The sequence below is a fragment of the Teleopsis dalmanni genome, chromosome 2, assembly GCF_002237135.1.
Source record: "Teleopsis dalmanni isolate 2A chromosome 2, ASM223713v2, whole genome shotgun sequence".
Lineage (NCBI taxonomy): Eukaryota > Metazoa > Arthropoda > Insecta > Diptera > Diopsidae > Teleopsis > Teleopsis dalmanni.
The window spans coordinates 241188297-241211409 of NC_051847.1; the positions used below are offsets into that span (position 1 = coordinate 241188297).

The 23113-nt window shown below is 29.4% G+C and overlaps 1 protein-coding gene across 1 annotated transcript; it reads left to right on the forward strand.

The window, feature by feature from the left end:
* The first annotated feature begins 9246 nt into the window (after positions 1-9246).
* LOC119685021 lies at positions 9247-11235 on the forward strand. The gene is made up of 2 exons (XM_038099188.1): positions 9247-9411; positions 9482-11235. Exons 1-2 carry the CDS (start codon positions 9334-9336, stop codon positions 10892-10894), a joined length of 1491 nt encoding a protein of 496 aa, XP_037955116.1. The 5' UTR covers positions 9247-9333; the 3' UTR covers positions 10895-11235.
* The last annotated feature ends 11878 nt before the right edge of the window (positions 11236-23113 follow it).

A 23113-nucleotide genomic window follows, 5' to 3' on the forward strand; every position in this document is an offset into this window, starting at 1 on the left:
TTGTTGTATCTGGTACTGGTACTGGTGCTGGTTGTGATGCTGGTTCTATTATTGTAAACAAACTCACAGTGCCTTGCTTGCACGGCAGGCAACTTGCCTTTGTAATTGTAAGCATAATTGAAAACGCAAGTTAATTTCTCACACTCGTTATCAAGCGACGAGAGATGAAAAATTGAAGTATGATTTTAGGCGAATAAGAGTTTATTGTATTAAACAGATTTTTGGCAACTTCTAATTAGTAAAGTTTTGATTGTTAAAAATGAATTTTCGCTTTTGTTTGATTTTAATGAAATTCTTGTGCTTTTGTTGAAATTAAAGAAGAATTCATGAATTCTACTAGGCAATAAGCAAATTAAGCTTTTATTTTGTATTAAGTTTAACTGAATAAATAAATAAATAAGTAAATGAGTCATATATATTAAGTTCAATAATAATAAAAACTGTAAAAACAAGAAAACAAGTTTTTTAAAAGATTAGATATAGGATATAACAGAGTATTAGGTTTCTAGTGGAGTGGACTTGATCATACATGATCTTTTGTAACCGACCCTTATTAAAAAGGAAACATTCAAACTTTCGATAAATAGTTAGAATATATCCTGTTGTGAAGTTTCTGATATAAAGCATGAACTCTCAAACCAATATTATTTTTCCGATCCAAAACTATAATTTCAAATACACAAATATTATTCTTCGATTAATTTGATAATCTAATAAGTAACTCGAATTAATCTAAAAAATATGAGAAAATATATAGAACACTGATAAAGTAGGCTAGGTTAGGTAAGATTAGGTTACTGGAGCGTCCGAAGACTCACTTGAGGTCCATTGTGATATCCTAAGAATTTGACACCTAAGAAAATTTTAAACTAATTTGCTATCAGTGGAGAAGAGGAAGAAATAAAAGAAGAAAGTGAAGATTGAGATGGAGTTGGAGTTGGAGTTGGAGTTGGAAGTAGAGGAGAACTATTAAGATAGAAAAGTGAATTTGGAAGTAAACACGAAAGTGTTCAAAAGAAATATGGATGTTCAAAAGGGAAAAGTCAAGAGTAAAACCATTGAGAGGTGGAGGTGAAGTAAAGGTAGAAGTGGAGATAGAGGTAACAGTAGAAGTAGAGATAGACGTAGAGGAAGATTACGTAGAGGAAGATAACTTTAATTTAATTAAAGTTAGTACTGGAGGAGAAGCTGCTAAAAGAGAAGGAGTAGAAGCAGAATGTGAACGATAACTATATAAGTAGGAGGCGAATGTAAACAATGAGTGTTAGAAGAATATAGAATTTAAGTTGAAAGTGAAGAAAAAGGTGTAAGAGAAGAATATAAACGTGCAAGACACACACATTGAAATGTGGCAACTAGAAAGAGGAGGACGTAGACTTTGAAATGAAGGACAATTAGGTGGATGCGAATAAGAAATTGCTAACAGCGGAGTAAGACATTAAGGTGAAGTGGGCTTGGACGTGGTAGAGTTAAGTGAAAAAGAATGACGTAGAAGAAAATGATTATATGGAGATGAAAGAAGAGTTGAAAAGATAAATAACGAAGTGGAAATGAAAATGAGGAGAAACGGAAATACATTACTTTTCTGCACGTACTAATATTGTGAAAAGAGAGAAAAGTTTAATCCGAGCTTAATGACATTGTCATAACTCAGCGAATTAACATCAAGCTACTTTACTGTCTTGATCATATTGTGAGAATGGATCAAGATGCTCCAGTGAAAAAGGTATTTGAAGCGATAGTTGGAGGAACAAGGCATAGAGGAAGACCGTGTTTCCGGAGTAGTGATGAAGTTGAAGGAGCACTAGCGCACGTAGCAGTGATGCCTGAAGAGACATGCTGCATCAGACCGAAGCCCGGTAAATAGTTATCATAGTCAAATCAAAAAAAATAAAAATATTGTGTTTTCAAAGCGCAAAGATGATCGAATTAATTTCTATATCAAACAAAACTGACCATAAAAAATTAGTAGTTTTTCATATTAAAGTATATATCTTTATATTTTGTGTTATTCATATCCATATATAAATTATTTAGCATAAGTGAGTATGCAAATATGAATATCATGAAATTCAACATCCTTCAAATTCAAAATTTTATGCATGTTTCTATGCATATTTTAGCCCCCTCTTGGGTTCAAGCATTCCCATATTTGTTTTATTTTTTCTGTTTTTGGCTACTTGTGCTATTTGTTATTTTGTATTTTATTTGTTAAGCATTTTTGTTTAACGAGTACAAGAATTTGAGTAAAATTTTGCAAATTTACAAACTCATAAAATCCCACTTAACATAAAATATTTTGTTGCAAGTTCGGAACATGTGCAGCAGCTTCGTTTAATAGCTGCAATGCATTTTTAATGGATGCATTTTAAATACCAAAAAAATATCAAATAAAAAAATAATCAGAAAAATAGAAAATGGAAAAGAATTAGCGAGGGAAGCAGCAGAGAAGCTGTAAGAAATGAAAATTTTGAATTCAAACCTGATGTAAATGGTGAAAATACTCTTACTGCACAGCACATGGAGCAAAGGTCTCATGGCACTTGCAACCAACTGAACCGGAACAATATTTATTCTTCTTGGCCCCAGCTTTACTGCTACACAACCAGAACACAACACAACACAACACACCAGAACACAACACATTACACTGCGCTACACTCCATCCTTGCTGTTGTTGTTGTTGTTGTTGTTGTTGGTGTTGCAGTTGTTGCTTAGCATAAAACCCAATCGCTCTGCTGGGAATTGAAGATTTTCTATGCACTTACATTTGCATTTGGACATCGATCAAAAATTGAGAAAATGAAATCCTTTTCGCTGCACTGCGCTACATTTCACAAACTCATACGAATTATTCGGAACCCATTCGAGCATAGCAAAGAACGATAACAAACTCTTTAATAAACTAAAAATGTTCAAATGATTCATTGTGGAATTCCTGCCACAGTCACTACTGCTCCAGCCTCATTTTCCTTTGATGCTGTTTGAGCTCCAGCTGATATCAAGAAAAATGCATTTCAATATTTTTGTGTTAAGGTCGTGTGAATCATATGCACTATTGCTACCACTTACATTATCGTTTCGTCATCACAGAAACCAAAAATTTTAAAAATTAAATATAAAAAGAAAATTTTATCTTTGGCTTTGTTGCAACTTTAATACCCTTCTCCCATATTAGTTTATGAAAACTCAAGTGTTTTCTTTTTATTTACTAAATTTTAATTCATACTCATACTCATGTTAAATATAAACTCACTTCTGAAAGTTACAAGATAAGAATACATGTTTTAGTTATCCATTTGTCGACTTCATATGTCTTAATTCATAAGAAGTTCCTTACAAAAATTTCATATAATTTCGCTCAAAAATAAAAGAGTCATCTATTGAAAATTAACTGGCAGTTAGACAGTTACCCAAATAGACCGACAATTGAAGAGACAGAGAATGACCCATTGCTATATCGCTTCACCTTTTTGTGGTTAACATATACTCTGTAATATATAAAAAAATCTTTGAATAATTAAAATTTATTTCGACACCTTTAAAGTAGATCCCATCAAGTGCAGTGTATACTTAATACTTAATCCTCCGTATATATTTCGTTAAGTATTTGAGGTACACTGTGTAACCTCTTCAGCGAATCTTAATGAACTTGATACGTCTTTATCGAAATGTTAATTTCGCCTATTGGATACTAATGAGGCCATATCAGGTGAGCATTAAATTTTGTTTTAAGGTCATAAACTACTTAAAACGCCTTCTTGTAAGTGATCATTTTAATTTCAGAGACAGAGAAATGTTCAGAGAAATACGGCGCTCAAGTTATGAACTTATTTTCACAATAATGTTTTTGTGCCATCTCAAAACACTCAAAAGTATAATTACAGAAACATATAAAATAGTATTTATTTTTAGTAGAGACAATTATATTTCGTAACTTATAGTATCTATTGTGCTATCGCTGATAAAACACTCCGAAGCTAAAATATTTGTTAAATCTTATAATATCTCTCAGCTCATGATCCCAGGATCTCAGCATTCGAGATCCTATGTAAAGTTTCTGAAAAACCCATAAAATTTATTGTATTATTCCTGAAAAAAGAACCTTAAGCTACCAATTTAAGGCTATTAATATACCTTATTATATATCTCCACTCAACATTTCATACCATATTCGATTGAATAAAACCTATATGAGGGTTTTAGACTGAACGGGATATAAATTTTTTAGCACTATCCCTCACTATCCCTTTATGTGCTAGCAAATCGCTAATTTAGATACATGGTAGTTATCTAATGACCTGTTTAACGCTATTTATTAACTATATGACATCTTTCAATACGAATTTTTAGAACTTAATTGACTCAATGGATGTTATATGAAGGTATTGGAGTCGTTTCCTCGCAATCAGAGGGTTTGTGCCCTAGAGATGAATGACTCACTGTGCATATTACCGAATCTGCAGGTGTGATTGTCTTTTCAACTCATCTTTGAGATGTAATATTTAACAGGAGCATATTAAACATATTCAGTGATAAATCATGAGAAAATACTTAGAGAAAAAAACATATGACGTTATTTTTTTAAATAGTATGTAGTTTTTAGGGCTTCAATGTGTCATATATCACCTCTACTGTCTTCGATAACGTTGACAAATTATGTGTTTTAATATATATTTTTTTTAATTTGCCTATTTGAACAAATAAATTTCTCTATTTTGATTTTCTACTTTGATTTTGAATTTTCTAATTTTTATTTAAAAATTTTAATTTTATTTTTGTCACGCTTTGATTTTAGCTCGGTTCACTTGCAATTTCCGTGGAAAATTAATTTATGCTTCATGCAATCGAGTCCTTGCCTCCTTTTCGTTTTATTGGAAAACAGAGCACAAATCAACTTTGCATTTGATGTTCAAATTAAAAACAATGCAACACCTTTGATTTTTCAAGCGATTTCATTTTTTATGGTATTATTACATGATGGTTATAAAACACAATCATGCCAATCCACTGATGTGACGTGACACAGTGTGTATAACTCAACAAAAACTAGTCAAAATCTAACGCTATGGATTAATTGAAATAAAATATAAAAATATTCCTTTATTGTTAAATATCATTAATAATATCAGTCATATTTACTTACTTACTTACCGCTTACTACTAATGTCGGTCATATATCACTTATAATAAGAAGTTTCCTTCAAATCGGTTTCACTCAGTCCACTATTTCAGTAGTAATTAAATAAAATTTCCATTTTTTACCCTTGACCTTGTCTTTTGAGAACAGATCTTCAATAAGCTGCAATTCAGGGTCTGAAAGCAATAATTATAACATCTTACTTAATGGAGCAAAACTGAAGGAGCTTTATCCCAAACGGCACAATGTATCCCTTATCTAGCTCCCGAGAAGTCGGAATATGAAGCGAATTAAGAAAGCTGATGATCTATCAAGTGAAAAACTTTAGTAGAATCGCTTCTTACTTGATTGAATGTGGCTTGAAGAGCTGAAAGAGTATTCCAGGATGTATTATTATTTATCGAGGAAGTGGGAGATACTATAAACAACGATTTAAATATACTATTAAGTTAACTTTAGATTTTTTACCGATCATTTATTATAAACTTAAGCATCTTTATATTGCTCCGTATTTTATGAGAAGCAACAAAAAAGTCTTCTAAATAGATAAATCTACTACAGATAAATGTAGGACAATTATGGAGAAAATGTTCAGACACTTCAGTAACCATTTCACAAAAGCGACAATTACTGGTATCTGTAAAAGTTATTTTGTTGAGGGTACCTTAGTCTACAGATCTCCGTCAGAAACCCAGTGATTGTTTTGATATCCTTTGTGCTCACAGTAAGGGGTCTATTAGAGACCATCTTACATGTGTTAATAAATCTCTCAGCCTGTCAAAAGCATATACATTTCATTTAATAATTTTTAAATTGGGTGTTTACACAGTATGTAAGTTTTTCCACTATGCGCTTTCTCGTCAGAATACACAATGGATGCATATGTTTTCATACAGCATGCACTAGATTTAAATAAGCTGCCTATAAAAACAATCACAGACTTGGTAAGGAAGATGATGGACTAGATGGACTCATGAGTTTACTTATCCCTTCAATCAATCAACTATCTTCTATATCGTTGAAGAAGAATAAACTACATGCATGCTTATATTATGTGTAGATTATATATATTTAACAGTTATATATATGAACAGTTAATCATATTCCTCTAAAAACCTCAATGAATACAACGAATACTTCGCAACTTAGCAACTTAGAATTTCAGAAACATTGTTCTTAATCCGTACTATGTTGAACAATTTTATGAAGATGATCATATTAAACTATCATCCTAAGATTAATTGTAAGATTTGAAATTAGAAAAGATTTTCAGACAACTTGGTTTTTATTTATAGAACCTCAGTGTAGTTTAAGTACAATCAAATAATATTAGACAGAATATAAAAACTGAAAGTATCTGAAATAAGTTCAGCTTAGGAATAATCAGTATGTTTCCTTATAGTGCAGAAGATTTTTGTATGATATTCAGGAAGAGAGTTGTCTACCCTTGTCACCCTTTAGAAATTTAGTAAATTTTTCCATTAGTCTAAACAAAAATCAAAAAAACCAAAAAAAACATATTCACGGATTCCAAAACTCATGCCACACCACCATGAAGTCTACTAAAAGTATTGAATGGTTTAAATTTACCGGTATAAAACGATTTCAGCGTCTTTAACGTGTTCCAGCATTTCCATGGCGTTACGAAATTGTTCTATTTTGTTAGAGATTTGCCATATGAAGTGGACAGGCGTTAGATGTCATTTCGTTAGAGGAAAAGAAATTGCTGCAAATTCGAATCGCAACAACAAGGCCACATTGTTAGTACTTGTGATGGCATATGAAACACAATCTGCATTATTTGTACAATACTGGACAGTTACATAAACAACAATACAAGCAACAATAACAACAACTACAGTTGGGACAGCAGGAACACTGTGAGCTCTGAGTTTGGTGTGACAGTAGTGACAACAATTCTATCACCAACAATGTGAACAAAACTGGGATGAGTGCATCAACACAAAATGCTGACAGCGCAGGTGACAACAGTTGAACGACAATTGCCGCAGTCACGTAAGGATCAAAGAGCTCAAGTGCACTGACGAGTGGCCGAATTAAATGAACGTGTTTCACTTTGAATGCTCACAGGAGACAAATATGGGAGCAAGGATGTGGATGGCATTATACAAAAATATGAAGAAAAAAGCTAAAAAAAACTAATACTTACAAAAAAAGCTTAGTTAAAATGCCATAAAATCATGCTTAAAGCGCAATGGTCAACGTATTTCATATCCTGCATGTTGCATCCTGTGCTGTGCACACGTATTCGGACGAGTTCATAAAGTAAGATTGATGCTAGAAGCTGAAGGCCATCTATTTTCGCACAATGGTACATATAAACGGTTGAATGCTGGACGAGAGATTCACGTTTTATAACTTCTGTCGTTGCCTAACTTGTTTATTCGGCATTTGAAGCTTTGTATCTCAATTTTCGATTAAAGCTTAAAATGGAGCGTGTCAAATTTTTTTCCTAATGCCCAAATGTATGCAATGAAAATTTTAATGTGGCGGAGTCAGTAGATTCTGTTTGATTTCAAAATAAATTTTTATTTTTTTTTCAAAGCGAGAGATATTCACAAGAGAACTATTCTAATGTGAGAATTTATTTGCTGTGTGACTTAATAATTTTTATATAAATTTCAAGAAATTATTACCCAAATTTATTTGTATCCTTCATAACCACCATTATACCACCTGTAAATTTTTCTCACTTTGGCAACACACAACTCAATCCCAGCACATATCCACAAATATCAACACAACTCAACTCATGTCGCATTTATGAAAATCTCCTGTATTATGTAAACGGCTCAGAAAGGATGTAATAAGGCTTCGCCAAAAGGACTTTGCAATGGATTTTTCACTTGAGCGCATCAGCATAGAATGCATGTAGACAAAGCAAAACATTTGCATATGGCGATTCCCTGGCAATCGCTACGTTTATTGAAATCTATCGCCGATTCAGGTAGACGCAAACTGTTAAAAAGTAAAAGAAGAAGCAGCACAAATACTAAGTCCATAGCACAGCAAACAAATAAAATAATATTTATTCAGGACTGGTTATGCTCACATATAAGTATGTGGGCTGATGGTTGAGTATGAAAACGAATATATTTTTTGAAGAATTTAGAACACACATCAAAGGAACATGATTTCGTTTTGATATATTTTATGTTACGAAATATTTAGATTTTTACGGGTTTCACAGATAGTTTTTAGTTATGATGAAATAAAATGTCTGCTAATGTAATGTAGCTTGAAAATCATATATAATGAATTAAAATGTCTAATGTTTTGTTAATGTTAAAGAATAAGATATTTGCTTTAGTAACAAACGACGTGGTGTGACCTTTACAGACTACTTAAAAGAAGAAGGTCCACCGTCACTAAAACCAAAACAACAAAAACTTTTATTAAAAATATTATAGTACCTTTAGTTCTAGGATAATATTTTTATAAATTACATCTACCTAGCTATCTACCACATATCAATCTATTTATCTATCCCAAGAACTTTAACCCACAAACATTTCTTTCGTCCGGACAGTTATATCCTCCATTTGTTGATATTGTCCTTAATTTCCAAGTGAGTCACACAATCCATTTATTAAGCCGACAATATTTATTGGCAACACACATCTTGAAAATAAAAGTTATATCCACTCTTTCCATCTTAAAGTGAAGGCAGTAAGATAAGAAGTGTTTAACGCTTTCCAGGAATGTCTCTTTAGTTATATTTGAAAAAGTATAGCTTGAGGCATTCTTCATAATTAATTTATAATTTAATTCTATGTGTTTTCTATGCAACCATATGTATATCTAAGGAAGGTCATATGGCACCATATGACACCATGTGGGTAGAATACGCATGGAACCGCTGTTACATCTATCTATTTATCTATCGATCAGTTTCACTGTTTATCTATCTATCGATCAATCTATCTATGTATACATTTATTAATTCCTGAATTTTCTTCAAAACATCTCATTTTATTATTTTTGTATCTAGTTACCACACATTACTATTTTAAATTAATTGATCTAGTATACAGTTTAATTATCAAATATTTTTTATATCTATTGAAATAAACAAACACATCATATAAAATTTTTTTGTCTAGTAATGACAATCTCTTTTGCTTTTCTTGAAAAATATCTAAATTTTTTGTAACAATATTAAGTATTTCGCTATGTCGTTAAACAAAACCATTTTTGATGCACTGGTTAACCAACTACTTGGAATGGTACTAGTGTTCCCAGTTTCCTTAGTAAGTATTCAATCAAAAGAAAAATCAAACGCCAACAATTTTTTAATTTCTATAAAAATAAATTATATAGATGGATAAGGATGGTAAAATAGTTAAGGAATCGAGGGCATTTGAGGTTGGCAAGATGGTTAAAGATCGTACAGCAGGGACGACCGATAAGACAGTAATGGACAATAAGGAAAGGCCGAAAGACAAAGCAGTTAACGACGAGAAGATAGTCAAGGATGGAAAGACAGTGAAGGATAGAAAGACAGTGAAGGATGTGAAGATAGTTAAGGATGGGACGACAGTGAAGGATGGGACGACAGTGAATGATGGGACGACAGTGAATGATGGCAAGATAGTTAAAGATGTAAGAGTAATCAAAGTTAATAAGCAAGTACAGAAAACTGAAAAACCCAAAAAAGACTTAATAACTAATAACAGCAATGTGTCATTGCTCGTAAAAGAAGATGATAGCAATACCGATTTAAACGTTTTGCAAGCCATACGTAACACACAACAACATCTAATGACTCTTGTTGAACATACAGTTCAACTGGAAGCGAAGTTTAAGCAAACAGCACAAAGCAGCAGTTCGAAAAAAGAAGAACCTGCATTGAATTTACCAAACTCTGTAGCGAATTCGGAAAAACCTGCAGTCGCACAAATTACACAAAACTGCAATTTGATTAAAAAAGATCCTTTGTCGTATTCTCGAAAACTTGTACCGAATGCCGAAAAAGCTACACCTACGAAAACAACACAAAACCCCACTTCGATCAAAGAAAATCATGTGTTAAATTTACCATGTGCTGTGCCGAGCCCAGAGAATCCCACACAAGTAACACAAAGTTGCAGTTCGCCAAAAGAAGATCCTGTATCGTGTTCACCAAACTCTGTACCGAATCCAGAAAATCATATGTCCATTCTTGAAAAACCGTTTCCAGATATGAATGACTATAAGGTGACCATTATAACGAAACGTAGTAATGAAATTTTAATCAAATTTTACCGTAATTTACAAAAACATAAACCAAACGTTTGTTTCCGCAAAGAACGACATAAAACAAAAATGGCAAGTAAATTTCCTACAATACAGAAGATGAATGAAAATAGGGTCCGTCGTACCCAAATGGCTCGTGAGAAATCTATTTCGTTAAATCATGGAATGCGAATTAAATACTTTTCAACCGAAAACCTATATGGAATATCATTGACAACATCACAATTTAAGACGGGTTCGAGTGGTGTTGGATCATACCCTTCTTTTAAACTTGGACCAACACATGTTAAACTCGAGTCTCCTGAAAGTTTTACTAAACTGAACTCTGGTATACCATCCACATATTATTTCTCACCTTTCGTTAAGAAACAATCTGTTAACAGCGTTTCACTGCCTGACAAGAAACAACCTCGTTTCCCAGAAGAAGAATGGCGAAAACAGAAAAATCGCAAATTGCGACCATCGTTGATTAACGCAGATGATATCGAGATGGAGTAATTATTATCTTGAATGTATATTTATAGTATAGTAGACAATAATTTGGAGGTCTTATGGAATAAATACAATATTAAAGTCAAGCAAACAAATTATATTTTTTTACATGATGTATTGATTGAAATAATGCTCGAAGAAGATCCAAATTTGGAACTAAAGTACTTAGATGTAAAGTTAAAGAAAAAATGAAACGTAAAATTTGTCTTAATTTGGGACTTATATCTTTAGTTACCGGATTTTCCACATGAAAACGATAGAAATATGATAGGTGAATCGTTGGATGAAGACATTTCGTCTTCAACTAAAAAAATTAACAAAAAAATTAAATTAATAAATTTAATACGAGTGTCACATTTATGTAAAAACAATTTATTATTATTTATTAAGTAATAGACTATGTATGCACTCCGACTTGAAAGTTCTATTGTGCGCCTAAAGGCCCAACTAAGAAAGATAAAAGATTCTAGAGTATTTATAAATCTCGTAATTGCTCTGGGTTTAATATTACCTATTTGATTTGGGACTAAAATCCCGCTTTCAAGGTAGTCAAGTGTACGTCTTGCCGCCACAGGGCAATAGCATAGAACATGTTCTGTTGTTTCTTTCTCTTCAAGAATCACTTTCGATCGCATCTATATCCTTCATCTGGTTATGAGTCTACAGTGTCATGTAAGAAACTCAGTGTAACAATTTAATGTGTTATATATGTAATTCCATTATGATGAGTACTTTCAAATATTGATGCCCTTAATCAGAAAGAAAATAAACTACCAAGAAATCAAATTCGAAAACGTTCGTTTCGCCTCTAGTGGTCAAATACCTCGCTTAATAAAATCATACTAGGTGTCTTGGATAAAATATTTATATGGTAAGAAATGTTGGTGCAACCTTCTCAGGTTTAAGAATCAACTAAGTAATACCGCCACCTATTGGTCATGCATGGTTGTTGTCTACGTTAATTATGCCATAAATTTAGTATGCCTTTCTATAAAATTGTTCTTTAGTTTAATATTTCATTGGTAATAAAACGAACTAACCAATAATTTTTTATTATTTTATTATTATTGCAGTAAGTAATAACTTAAGTCTCAATGCTGACTTAAGTTATGCTTAAGTCATCAACTTAGCTGACGTAATTCATACTTAATACAGTTTTAAGACTTAAGTTGCGACTGTGCTTAATTTTATTTTTAAGGATATTATTTTATACATTTTGAAATATACTACGAAGTAATAATTTTACTTTCAGACTGCATTATAAGTTCTCAGACGTATTTTTCATAAGGTTCATAACACAATTAGTTTTAAAGAGCATAAAGATTAAAAAAAGTTGTAATGATTGTAGCCTATAATCTATATATGTACGTATATATACATATATTGTAGTCCGCCATTAACAATGGAGACAAAAGAGGCCAGTATTTAAGAACACTATAATCTTGGAAGTACGATAGAAAGAATTAAAACAAAAATTTGAAAAATTGCTAAAAAATATAACTTCAAACTTTAAAACGGATCTTTTATCTAGTTCATTAGTTATATAGATCGTTAAAAAATTTTTAGAACCCAACATTTGATATAAACTAAAGTTGTATATAATTAAATTTTTGACATTTTTGATTAACATTTTTAGAGGACGAGAAATCTAGATCGCTTTAGAATCTCGATTATAGAGGAATAAAATAAAAATCCTTTTGGCTTCAGTAAACCTGCAGTTCTTGTATTTACTAGAGTACTTATAAAGCTCTGTGCAATTGAAGCAGTGCTTCATCAGTGACAATTGGATTGTGGAAAAGTTGCAATGATGAAGAGAAAATAGAATCTATCAATCATTTTCTATGTTTTGGTCCAGGAATATGAACAAAGTAGAGATAATGCAAATAAATTTTTTGGCTTTTCTTAGCTATATTTGTAATACGATATGATACACGAAGATAATAATGTTTAGTGTAACTCACCGCCTCAGGCAACACTCCATGTTTTAATCCATAACTGCGGACGAAGCAACTTTAAAGTCTTAGAATTCGTTATTTCATTGGCCTAGAAGAGACACTGTAATTAAATTTGTCGGATTTCTTTAGTTTAATCTGGAAGCCCAAATAATTAAACAGAAATAATACACAAAAGTAACAACTTTTAGTGTTACTAACTGTCTTAGGCAACTTTTCATATTCCGATCAAAAATCACAGTTCTAAAAGTCTTTGGTTTAAGCAGCGGAAGAGGTTCGTGGTTCTATATTTACCTTTTTGCTTGGATTAACAGAATATAGTGCCTTTATGGTCATTTTCTTTATAATAAATTTGCTGTCATAGCAGTTACTGCTGCAGTATTTTACTTAATGGAAATTATTGTATTTAATAGAGACGTTTCGAATAGTAGTAAATTGCAAGAACAAAATTTTTTTTTATTTTAATTAATTAATTTTTTGATTGGCCATACAGCAGTTTCGATGATTGTCAAATCCCCATCATCAGTGTTCTTGAAATTATTTCTTACATTTAATTATTCGTTAATAATATTTTGAGACTGCAAGTACCAAGCATTTAAATCGTACCCTGCCATACTTGAAGATCAGAGTCAGCGTTAGCCAACTGACTCAAAGCCAAACTTGATTGTATGTTCAAACTTGGAGTTTTGTTAATTTGCTGTTTCATTTTATTTTAAAATAATGGAGCATTAAATTAGGCACTAAAGCAAAGAGAACATAGTCTCACTAGAAGTTCATCGTTATTTCAGATTCTTCTTAAATTTTTGGCAAAAGCATTAGCACCTTTGATTTTATACTCTGTGGGGTTATCATCATCAATCCAGTTACTTTTACTGATATCCAGAGAACGCGTAAAACTTCAAGTATTTCTCATCTATCAACAGTCATCACAACATCAATAGGATTTATTTAATTATGTTAATTATTAACAAATTTCCCAAACTATTTAATTCACATTTTCGAAAGATTTCTAACCATCAAATATGCTTTAAACCTACTAAGACAGGAAATGAATATGTGCCTTCAAATCCCCAAATATGAACTTATGTCTTTTAATTTCACATTGCGTCAGATACTTTTGCATCTTTTTTACACAAGTGGCAATCTTCGTCAATTTCTGCATATAAATTTTTTTTGGATTCTGCGCTGTTTTATTCCTCGTCTCTTACTGTATGTACAGCTATTTACTCTTTCCTCCTCCCTACACAATGGAAATACGTTTGGGGCATGTACACTTGTGTGCGCCTATCGTCAGCAACAAATCTCATTGCCCGCCTGAATTGTCCTTAAGTAAAGACTACGAAACGAAATTTTTTGAAAAAACAATAAATTTTATCACAAAAGCAAAAGTAAAAGAAAAAGAAAACAAGAAAAATTATTTTAAAAATTTTACCATAAATTTATTTTAATTTTTTTTGTTTTTATCTACCAAAAAAAAGATTGTGTAGAAGAAGCAGTAAGACAACCTGTTGGCGCGTAACTTCACCAATAATTTCTGTACAGATTTTAAAATTTTGAAACTTGCGCATTCTAAACGCGCTGCCATGAGAAATTTGAGATACAAATAGGTAAGGAGGAGGACGAGGACGTGGACGAAACCAAACACAAGAGGCACATGTTGAAAGCTGCAAGATAAAATGAGTTGTACCGAATAATATTGAAACTTAAGGTACTTTGTACTCGTACCTAAAGAATTTCATTTCGTATAAGAATTCCCAAAAATCACTAAAGTCCAATCAGTAGAGTAGAAGCACACACATCATAATTTCTACTGAAAAAAAGGAAAGAAAATAAATTGTATCTTGCCGCAGTCGCAGATACTTTTCAAACATATAATTTACTGCGATATATGCCGCGTACAATTATCTGAAATAAAGGCTGTGCAGAGACTCGCGAGGAACAATAGGTAAGGTAAGGAGTAGGTTAGGTCGAGCCCCAAATATGTGCGCTCGAGAAAGACGTCATTGATTGCAATTTTGTTACTGTTCTTATTATTAATACTCTGTTGATGTTATTGTTGTTGTTGTTGCTGTTGTTGCTGTTGCTGTTGTTGCTGTTTCTGTTGTCGATGCTATTTTGTGTATGTGAGAATTATTTCGTTCTGCAAACAGTTTTACTAAGTAAAGTCCGTTGAAATTTAATTTATAAAAACAGTTACAGTTTTACGTGAATGTGGAAAAGGCGTGATTTCACGAAGGAAAATATATAAATTTATTTTTTTAAATATATACCTAAATATATACTAATAAAACTGAATTAAATTCAACAAAAAAAATAATTTTAAGTAAAATAAAAACAATTATTTTAATTACAAAATATTTACTCTGAATTAAAGTCAATATTTAATAATAATTAAGTGAAAAATGAGTATATAATATATAAACTAATTACACAACATCCTACAACAAAACAAAAATTAATTAAAAAAAATAAAATAACTATACAAAGTAATAAAAAAAATATTCAAGTGAAAAATAAATAAAAATCTTCCAGTAATACAAATTAATAAAATAAATTAACTAAATAAATTAAGTAAATAAATTAACTAAACAAATTAACTAAATAAATTAAGTAAATAAATTAACTAAATAAAGTAATTAAATAAACTATTTTATTTTCTGTTAAACTGAGAGCAAGCAAGGTTTATGTAAGTATCTTATAACCTAACTAAAATGTTTGTTACTTTTTTTTGTTTGTTTGTTTTTGTTTTATTTTATTTTTTTTATGACTCAAACTAAACTTAATTAAAATACATAAAAAACATAAAAAAACAAATATACTAATTTTTATACTTAATAAGATTTTGTCCTTCAGATTTGAAATAGAAGTCATCTAGTGGCTTTGTTGTTGTTATTTTGTGTAAGCAGGCGACTTTCGCATTTGCCCTTTCAAGGCTGTTAAGCATTTTACATTTTTTTCTTCTGCAAAATTCCGCCTCCGCGGCACGAAAGACGCGTAGTAATTTCTACTACGTCACAAGAATTTGTATAGAATCGAAAAAGAAAAATAAAATAAAAAAGAATAAAATAAAAGTAAGCATTTTATAAAAGGAAACTGTCCAAGTCTATAAATACTTTCTTATATACATGCATACATACATACATACATACAACATACATACCTTTTTTTGTGTGGAAAAATTGAATGAAATGAGTTTTTTATGTAAACGCTCACATGTTGACAAAATTAGTTTACAGCGCTGCAAAGTGTTTACGCTATTTACATATCCCACTCACACCACTAAACACCTTACATACACTGACTGGTACGTGTTAATTACGTTAATAGCTTTTAAGTTTGCGCCTAAATGCAGGCAGTGAAATTCTTGAACACCACTTGCTGTTTGCTTTGCTGATAAATTACCATAATTGTGTACACGGCGCGCAGTTTTGTTCTGTTTGTAAAAATAAACCAAATATTAAAATTAAATATATATAAAAACTAGCGGACCCAACAGATGTTGTCCTGCATGTCATATATACTAAGCGATTAGAATATTAAACAAAGTAAGAAATTAAAGACAAATAATGTAATAATTTTGTTATTCTTTATTTTGAAATAACATCAGTTTTTCTAAAAACAATTCGTAATAATCAATAATGTTTGTTTAATTTCATCTTAATACGAGTTGATGAACAATATTTTTAGTCAATGCTTGAGGAGTATAAATGAATAAACTTGACGGTTTTCCAACGCAAGAACACGCCACATATAATTGGCCATGTGAAAAGACCAGATATTCTAGATCTATCCCACAAATCGCCATTGTTTGACCTTCTGACTTATTAATAGTCATGATAAATGCCAAGCGAATTGGAAATTGCAGACGTCTGAATGGAATGGGTGAGTCTGAAGGGATCATTGAGATTTGTGGCAGGAGAACAGTTTCACCTTCAAATTTGCCATTCAAAATTGTAGCTTCAAGTACATTGCCCATAATTTTTTTTATGACTAATCTCGTGCCGTTGCATAGCTTAGGTGCATTTAAATTATAGGTGAGCCAATTTTTAATCTTAAGTTATGTGATGGCATTCCTGGTAAATCCAACGAATTCAAAAATTCAACAGAATAGCTGAACTATTCATTTTAGAGACTTTAAACTTTTTAAACAAATCAAAGTAAGCATGAATAAATTTTAAATGTCTAATATAAATGTATATGAATACCAAAAAACAGTATAATTATTAAAAAGACATTATCCAGTGGACCAAATTGTGAATCTAAACCATCTTTGAATTCACTTGAACACACACAAAAAATTTCATCAAAATCGGTTCAGCTGTTTAGGAGGAGTTCACTATCAACAGACAGAAGAATTATATATATAAAGATTAGAAATTATAGATAAAAATAAATTAAATTTAATTACAAATTTTTTTTTGCTTTTTTTGCATAAAAGAAAATTTTTATCAAATCTAATCATCTAATAAATTTTTTTAAAGACTTGTTACCGTCACGATACAGCTATTTTCTGCAATAACCAAAATAATTAAGAATTGTTTATAAAACACGTTATATCAAGTTATTTAATTTATAATAAATAGTATTGTAGAACCATTTCAAAGCTTTTCTCAAGCACAGGATGTTTTTAAACTTAGCGTTAAACACCTCTGTGACAAAGCTAAGGATACGATTGTCCTGCCTTTGACTACAGTCAGAGACCAACACATGAAATCTTCTACGGTTTCTTCTTCTTCTTCATTTTCACAACTTCTACAACATTCATTAACGGGAATGACTAAACTATAACTCCCAAAGAACCAGTAATCGGTCATACAAACCACAATCACAGAAATGTCCTCTCACGACCCAATAATTCTGCACCTATTCGTCCGAATGTGATGAAATTACTATGATGCATCTCAGGAAGTCTTACCTCACCTTTTTATGTAATTGTCAATGTAATAGAATATTTTTAAAATATTTAAAAATATCAATAATATAAATTAACTTGAGACTATTGATAATACCAACTACGCTAGTATGTACAAAATATGAAGCATGTACTTAAGTGTTGTAGAATATCTAATTAAGTTCACTTAGGCTTATGAGTAAAAGCCTAGCTCACTTTTGTGAATGCCTTGACCTTTAACAAGGTTTTATTACAAAATTATATAGAGTATTACTTATTTTTATTTTCCTTATATAGATCATTGATTAATTAATGTATCTCATTTTTTGTCATTCTTTCGTACAACATTTCATTAAAGGTTACAAAAGAACTAGTCTTTGTTGAATTTAATATCAAATGCATTAAAAGATAATTTGAATTGCTAATTTAGATAAAACTTTTGCTTATCGAGAGTAAATAATTTTTATGCAATTATTTTACTTTCAACAAATATTGCAGTGTGGTAGGTCAAAAACTTTTCTAGTCAATTTATTCGATTTCAATATTCAATATCAATATAAGTTTGTTTATCGCTTGAGTTATGGGTACTAATATTATATATAAAATGTTAAGATTACTCGCATATAATAAAGAATATATTTGTATTGGAATGACCTTAATTGTTTGGAACTAAAAAATATATTCGAAGTTTGGTTTATTCTGTCTATTAGCGCCGATTTTACAATTATAACTTGTGTATCTATTTATGAGACTTAAGATTTGAGACTTGATTTAGACTTAAGGGTAAATTAAATCAGCAATGTTAATGACTTGACAATAACGTAATACTGACTTACGTCATAACTTATGTCTGTACATATATCATAACTTGAGACTAAAGCTATGACTGTGAAGTCGGATGACTCTCACAGTCGCAGGGTAGTGACTCAGCTGCATGAACTAAACAGATATGAAAAATGTCGAAACTGGAGTTTTTTTCAAACCATTATCCGATATGTGTAAAACTTTATACACAGAAGTTTTGTGAGCATTCCAAAAATGTCAAGGGGTGGCATATATATATATATATATATATATATATATATTATTTATATTTATTTTTTATTTATTTATTTATTTATTTTATTTATTTAATGAAGTGCTATGAGGGACACCCTTTCAATGCAGTATCTTACATGCTAACTTACAAACTAGCAAATAAAATTGAATATATTATTTAATTTATTGCTTCAAAATTAACTTAATTAATAATATAATCTTAAATATAATCTTAATAGCAATGAAAATAATTTATATAAATAAATATATACAGGAAGTTAAAAAATAAAAATTCAATACATGTCACATTATATTTTAAACAATACAAAACTTATTTTTAATGGAATATTGTTCTATTTATAATTAGTTGTAATTGCATTATAATAAAATAAGGCATTAGTTACACTTAACCTGTAGTATTTAAAATTAAATAATTATTATTAAATCGCTTGTAGTAAGAAGTTGTAGTAAGAAGAATAATTCATTGCAGTTCTGAGAATTTAGACTTGAGTATCTTTCCAGTAGGAAAAAGTACAAGAAATTTGTTGAATTAAAAGCATTTTAATTAATAAAACTAAACGACAACTAAAATTAATAAATTCACTTTTTGTCACGAAAGGAACTGAACTTTTTATTAAACACAAATATGAAAAAGTAGTGTGAATCGCTTTTTTCAATTAAAACATTTGCAATTTATAAACGATGGAGAATTTACTTCAGAATTGTCTGATGCAATAAATCTAACAAGTAACTAAATAAGTCTGAGATTATAATTTATAGACTTAACTCACTCAGATACTCGTTAATAATGTAAACTGAAATAAAAAAAAAATAAATAATGACAACTTCAACATAAACTTAATCGTCAGCGATCACACACAACGTATCTTGTATCTCAACAAAATATCTTAAGCAGTTACTTTGAAAATACTTTAAGATTTAAATTGAAATTTATTATAACTAATATAGCTTAAGCTGTTTTAAGGGCGTGGAACTAACAATTTTGGTACTTAAATTTGGCAAAGTTCAAATTGAATATCTAAATGATTACATTTAAGCATGCAAAAGGTATTAAGTGACAACTGAAGTACAAAAAAAGAACTGCTGGAGTCGGTCAATAATCGCGAAATTCGGCTTTTTTTAACCTTGGCTTAAAAATCGCAATAAATCTAACCTGAACGGAACGCACAATAAAAACAAACTCAATAAATTTTGATAAAAAAGCAAAATTATAAAAAGAAATGTAATTTTTAATGTGGATTTTATTGCATTTAAAGCGAAATTTTTTTTATAAAAATTTTAGTAATTATTTTATTAAAATAGCATTTAATTAAAATAAAATTTAATATTACTTGTATTAAAGCTTACTTGTATTTCATTTTTTTTTTTTGAAATTAGGTTGAGTAGTAAAAAGAGTTTAATAAGTTCAATAAGTCAAAAAAGAAGAAAACAGAAAGAAAGAAAAAAGTCAAATCAACTATAAAATATATATATAAAAATCTATATGTATAGGTTTATTTAAATAGTGACAAAAATATAAGTCTCAAAGATAATGTATTTACAACTTTTGTTTCACATCGTAAAGAATCATTTTTTTACATATAATGGATATGTACGAAAATATTGTGCAAGTCGCTTGAGGTGCTGAGAAAATCCCCTTAGTGATGTTAAGACCAGACCAGAGTACCATATTAATAATAATATTAGTAATAATAATTATAATAATAATAATAATAATAATAATAATAATAATAATAATAATAATAATATAAATAAAGATAATAATAATAATAATAATAATAATAATATAAATACTAATAATGATATAAATAATAAAAATAATATAAATAATAATAATATAAATAATAGTAATATAAATAACAATAATGATTTAAATAATTTTATTAATATAAATAATAAAATGAATAATAATTATAATGTAAATACTAATAATAATATAAATAGTAATATTTATATAAATACTAATAATGATAATAATGTAAGTTATAACAATAATATAAATAATTATACTATAAATAATAATAATATTAATAATAATAATATTAATAATAATAATTTAAATAATAATAACAATAACAATATACTATATGTATACCATACTATATATTTCTTAAAATAAAATTCTGAATCAACTGCAACTAAATATGTTAAATTAACGACTATAATATAGTACTCCGACTGAAATCATTAGAATCGTTTTAGAAATCATTAGAATCCATTATTTAACACTTTCAATCCTAAATTCTTCAATTGTCATGGATCAATTGTAACAGCTAATATCGAAATGGACAAAGAAACAATTGAGTTACTGCTTAAATGAAACAAAGGCATACTGCAGCCTATAATATCTCTCTAAGTTCAGATTCAGATTCTTTAAGTCTAATTTTAAAACATGCAGCTGTTGCTATATTAGGCTGTGGTGCTATCAGTTATCACGTGTAGGTTCTACATATGGGTGTTTAACAAAAAGACCTACAACATGTTAATTGCATTCGAGAGAAAAGTTCTAAGGCGAATTGTTCACTCGATCTCGAAGACGCTACAACCACTGACATAGTAACACTAGCTAGCTCTTATAAGTGTGTAGGTGTCTGCATGGATTTTTGTGTCAAACATTATAGCAAATTTCCATATTCCATATTTACTTTACAGAACTCTAACGTAGATCAGAACTCTAAAAACATAAGGGTACCCAATTGGATCATATCGGTATGCAATTAGGATCGGTTAAGAGACTTTTTGAAGGGGACCAAAATTGGATACAGATTGCATTGACACTAATAATAATAATAAATTAAATTGTAGTTACTATTTCTTATGGGAATGTTACTTAGCTTGCAGTTTTGTTTGAATTTAGTACCATAACTAGAAATCCCAGTACGGTATGAATAAAAAAAATACTTAATATGGCAAAATGATTATTATATGAAAAGGCAACCGAAGATCGAGAAAATTATTATCTTCAGTTATGTTTTAAATAAATTATATTTTAAATTCTTTTGTAAATATGTTTACTGGAACATATTGTATTAATAAAACTAAAAATTATTAACAAAAATAAACCAAAACTAAGAAACTCGATAGTATACCAAATCTATTAATGAAGTTACAAAAAAAAAATGCTAATACAAAAAGTTATAAATTCGTCACATTTCATTGTTGTTAATATAAATTGATTTTAATATCTTAATTTCAAATTATTGTACATCAAAATGCATATAGTCAACTGACACAGTGCATATTTTAATATTAAAGATAAATATATGCAAATATAAACACCTGTGAGATACATCTTAACATACTTCGTGGAGCAGAAATGAATATACAATGAATATAATGGGAAGTTTGAATAAATCCACATTTAAATGGCAATAAATTTGATATTGAATCATTAAATATGAATAAATATTAAATCAATTAGGTGTAACAATAAATATTATACATAAAATATGGTTAAATCTTAATAATTATATATAAAAATAATTATACTTAAATTTGAATTAATAAATTTTTAATAATATTCCTTTCTCTTTCATATAGATGTATAATTATTGTAAATGAAGTTATTATGAATGAATATTAAATAATTTGATACATATCACTTTGTTATAAGTTGCCATTATACAATAAAGTATTAGTCTAACTCATAAATATATATAATTAGCAATGTAATTAATTAAAACTTTTTAAATTAAAATTTTATATTAGATTTATTGCATTAATAAATTTACGAAAGCCTGTCAGTGGCTTACAGATTAAGCCACTATTGCTCTCATAAACTCACTAAAAGTCACTACACTAATTACAAATAAACTACAACAAAATTAATTAATAAATTAATTAAAAATTAATAATTAATATTAATTAAATACAGCAACTTTTATAGAGAAAACGAAAGCAAGTAGGAGTTGAGCACAAATATTATACAAATGTCGTAAGCATTAATTAAAATTTAATTTAAAAATTTAAATAAAATAATAAATTAAATAAAATAAATTTGTGTAAATTAATAAAGTGCTATTTAATTAAGAGAATTACAAACACAATAAATTATATAGTAATGCTATAAATAAGAACAATATAGTTGCTATTGATTAGGTACTTGATTAGATATTAATATGACAGATTTAATTGTCAATAAAAATTGCTAGTGCTTAGAAACTTAATATAAATCTTCAATTTAAATATAAAAAATAAGTTCAACGTATTAAAAAATTTTTAACAATAGTAATCGATATTAATCGATAATTCTCTCCATATGCTATTCCGCTGCCAAAATATTGCAATTATTCCAATTTTAAGTCTCAAAAATAGATTCAACGA

Bases quoted from the DNA above. Each gene is read 5' to 3' on its own strand.
- LOC119685021 (XM_038099188.1), top strand. From the start codon at position 9,334: ATGTCGTTAAACAAAACCATTTTTGATGCACTGGTTAACCAACTACTT. The intron at 9,412-9,481 runs GTAAGTATTCAA...TAAATTATATAG, and splicing joins TAGTGTTCCCAGTTTCCTTA to ATGGATAAGGATGGTAAAAT.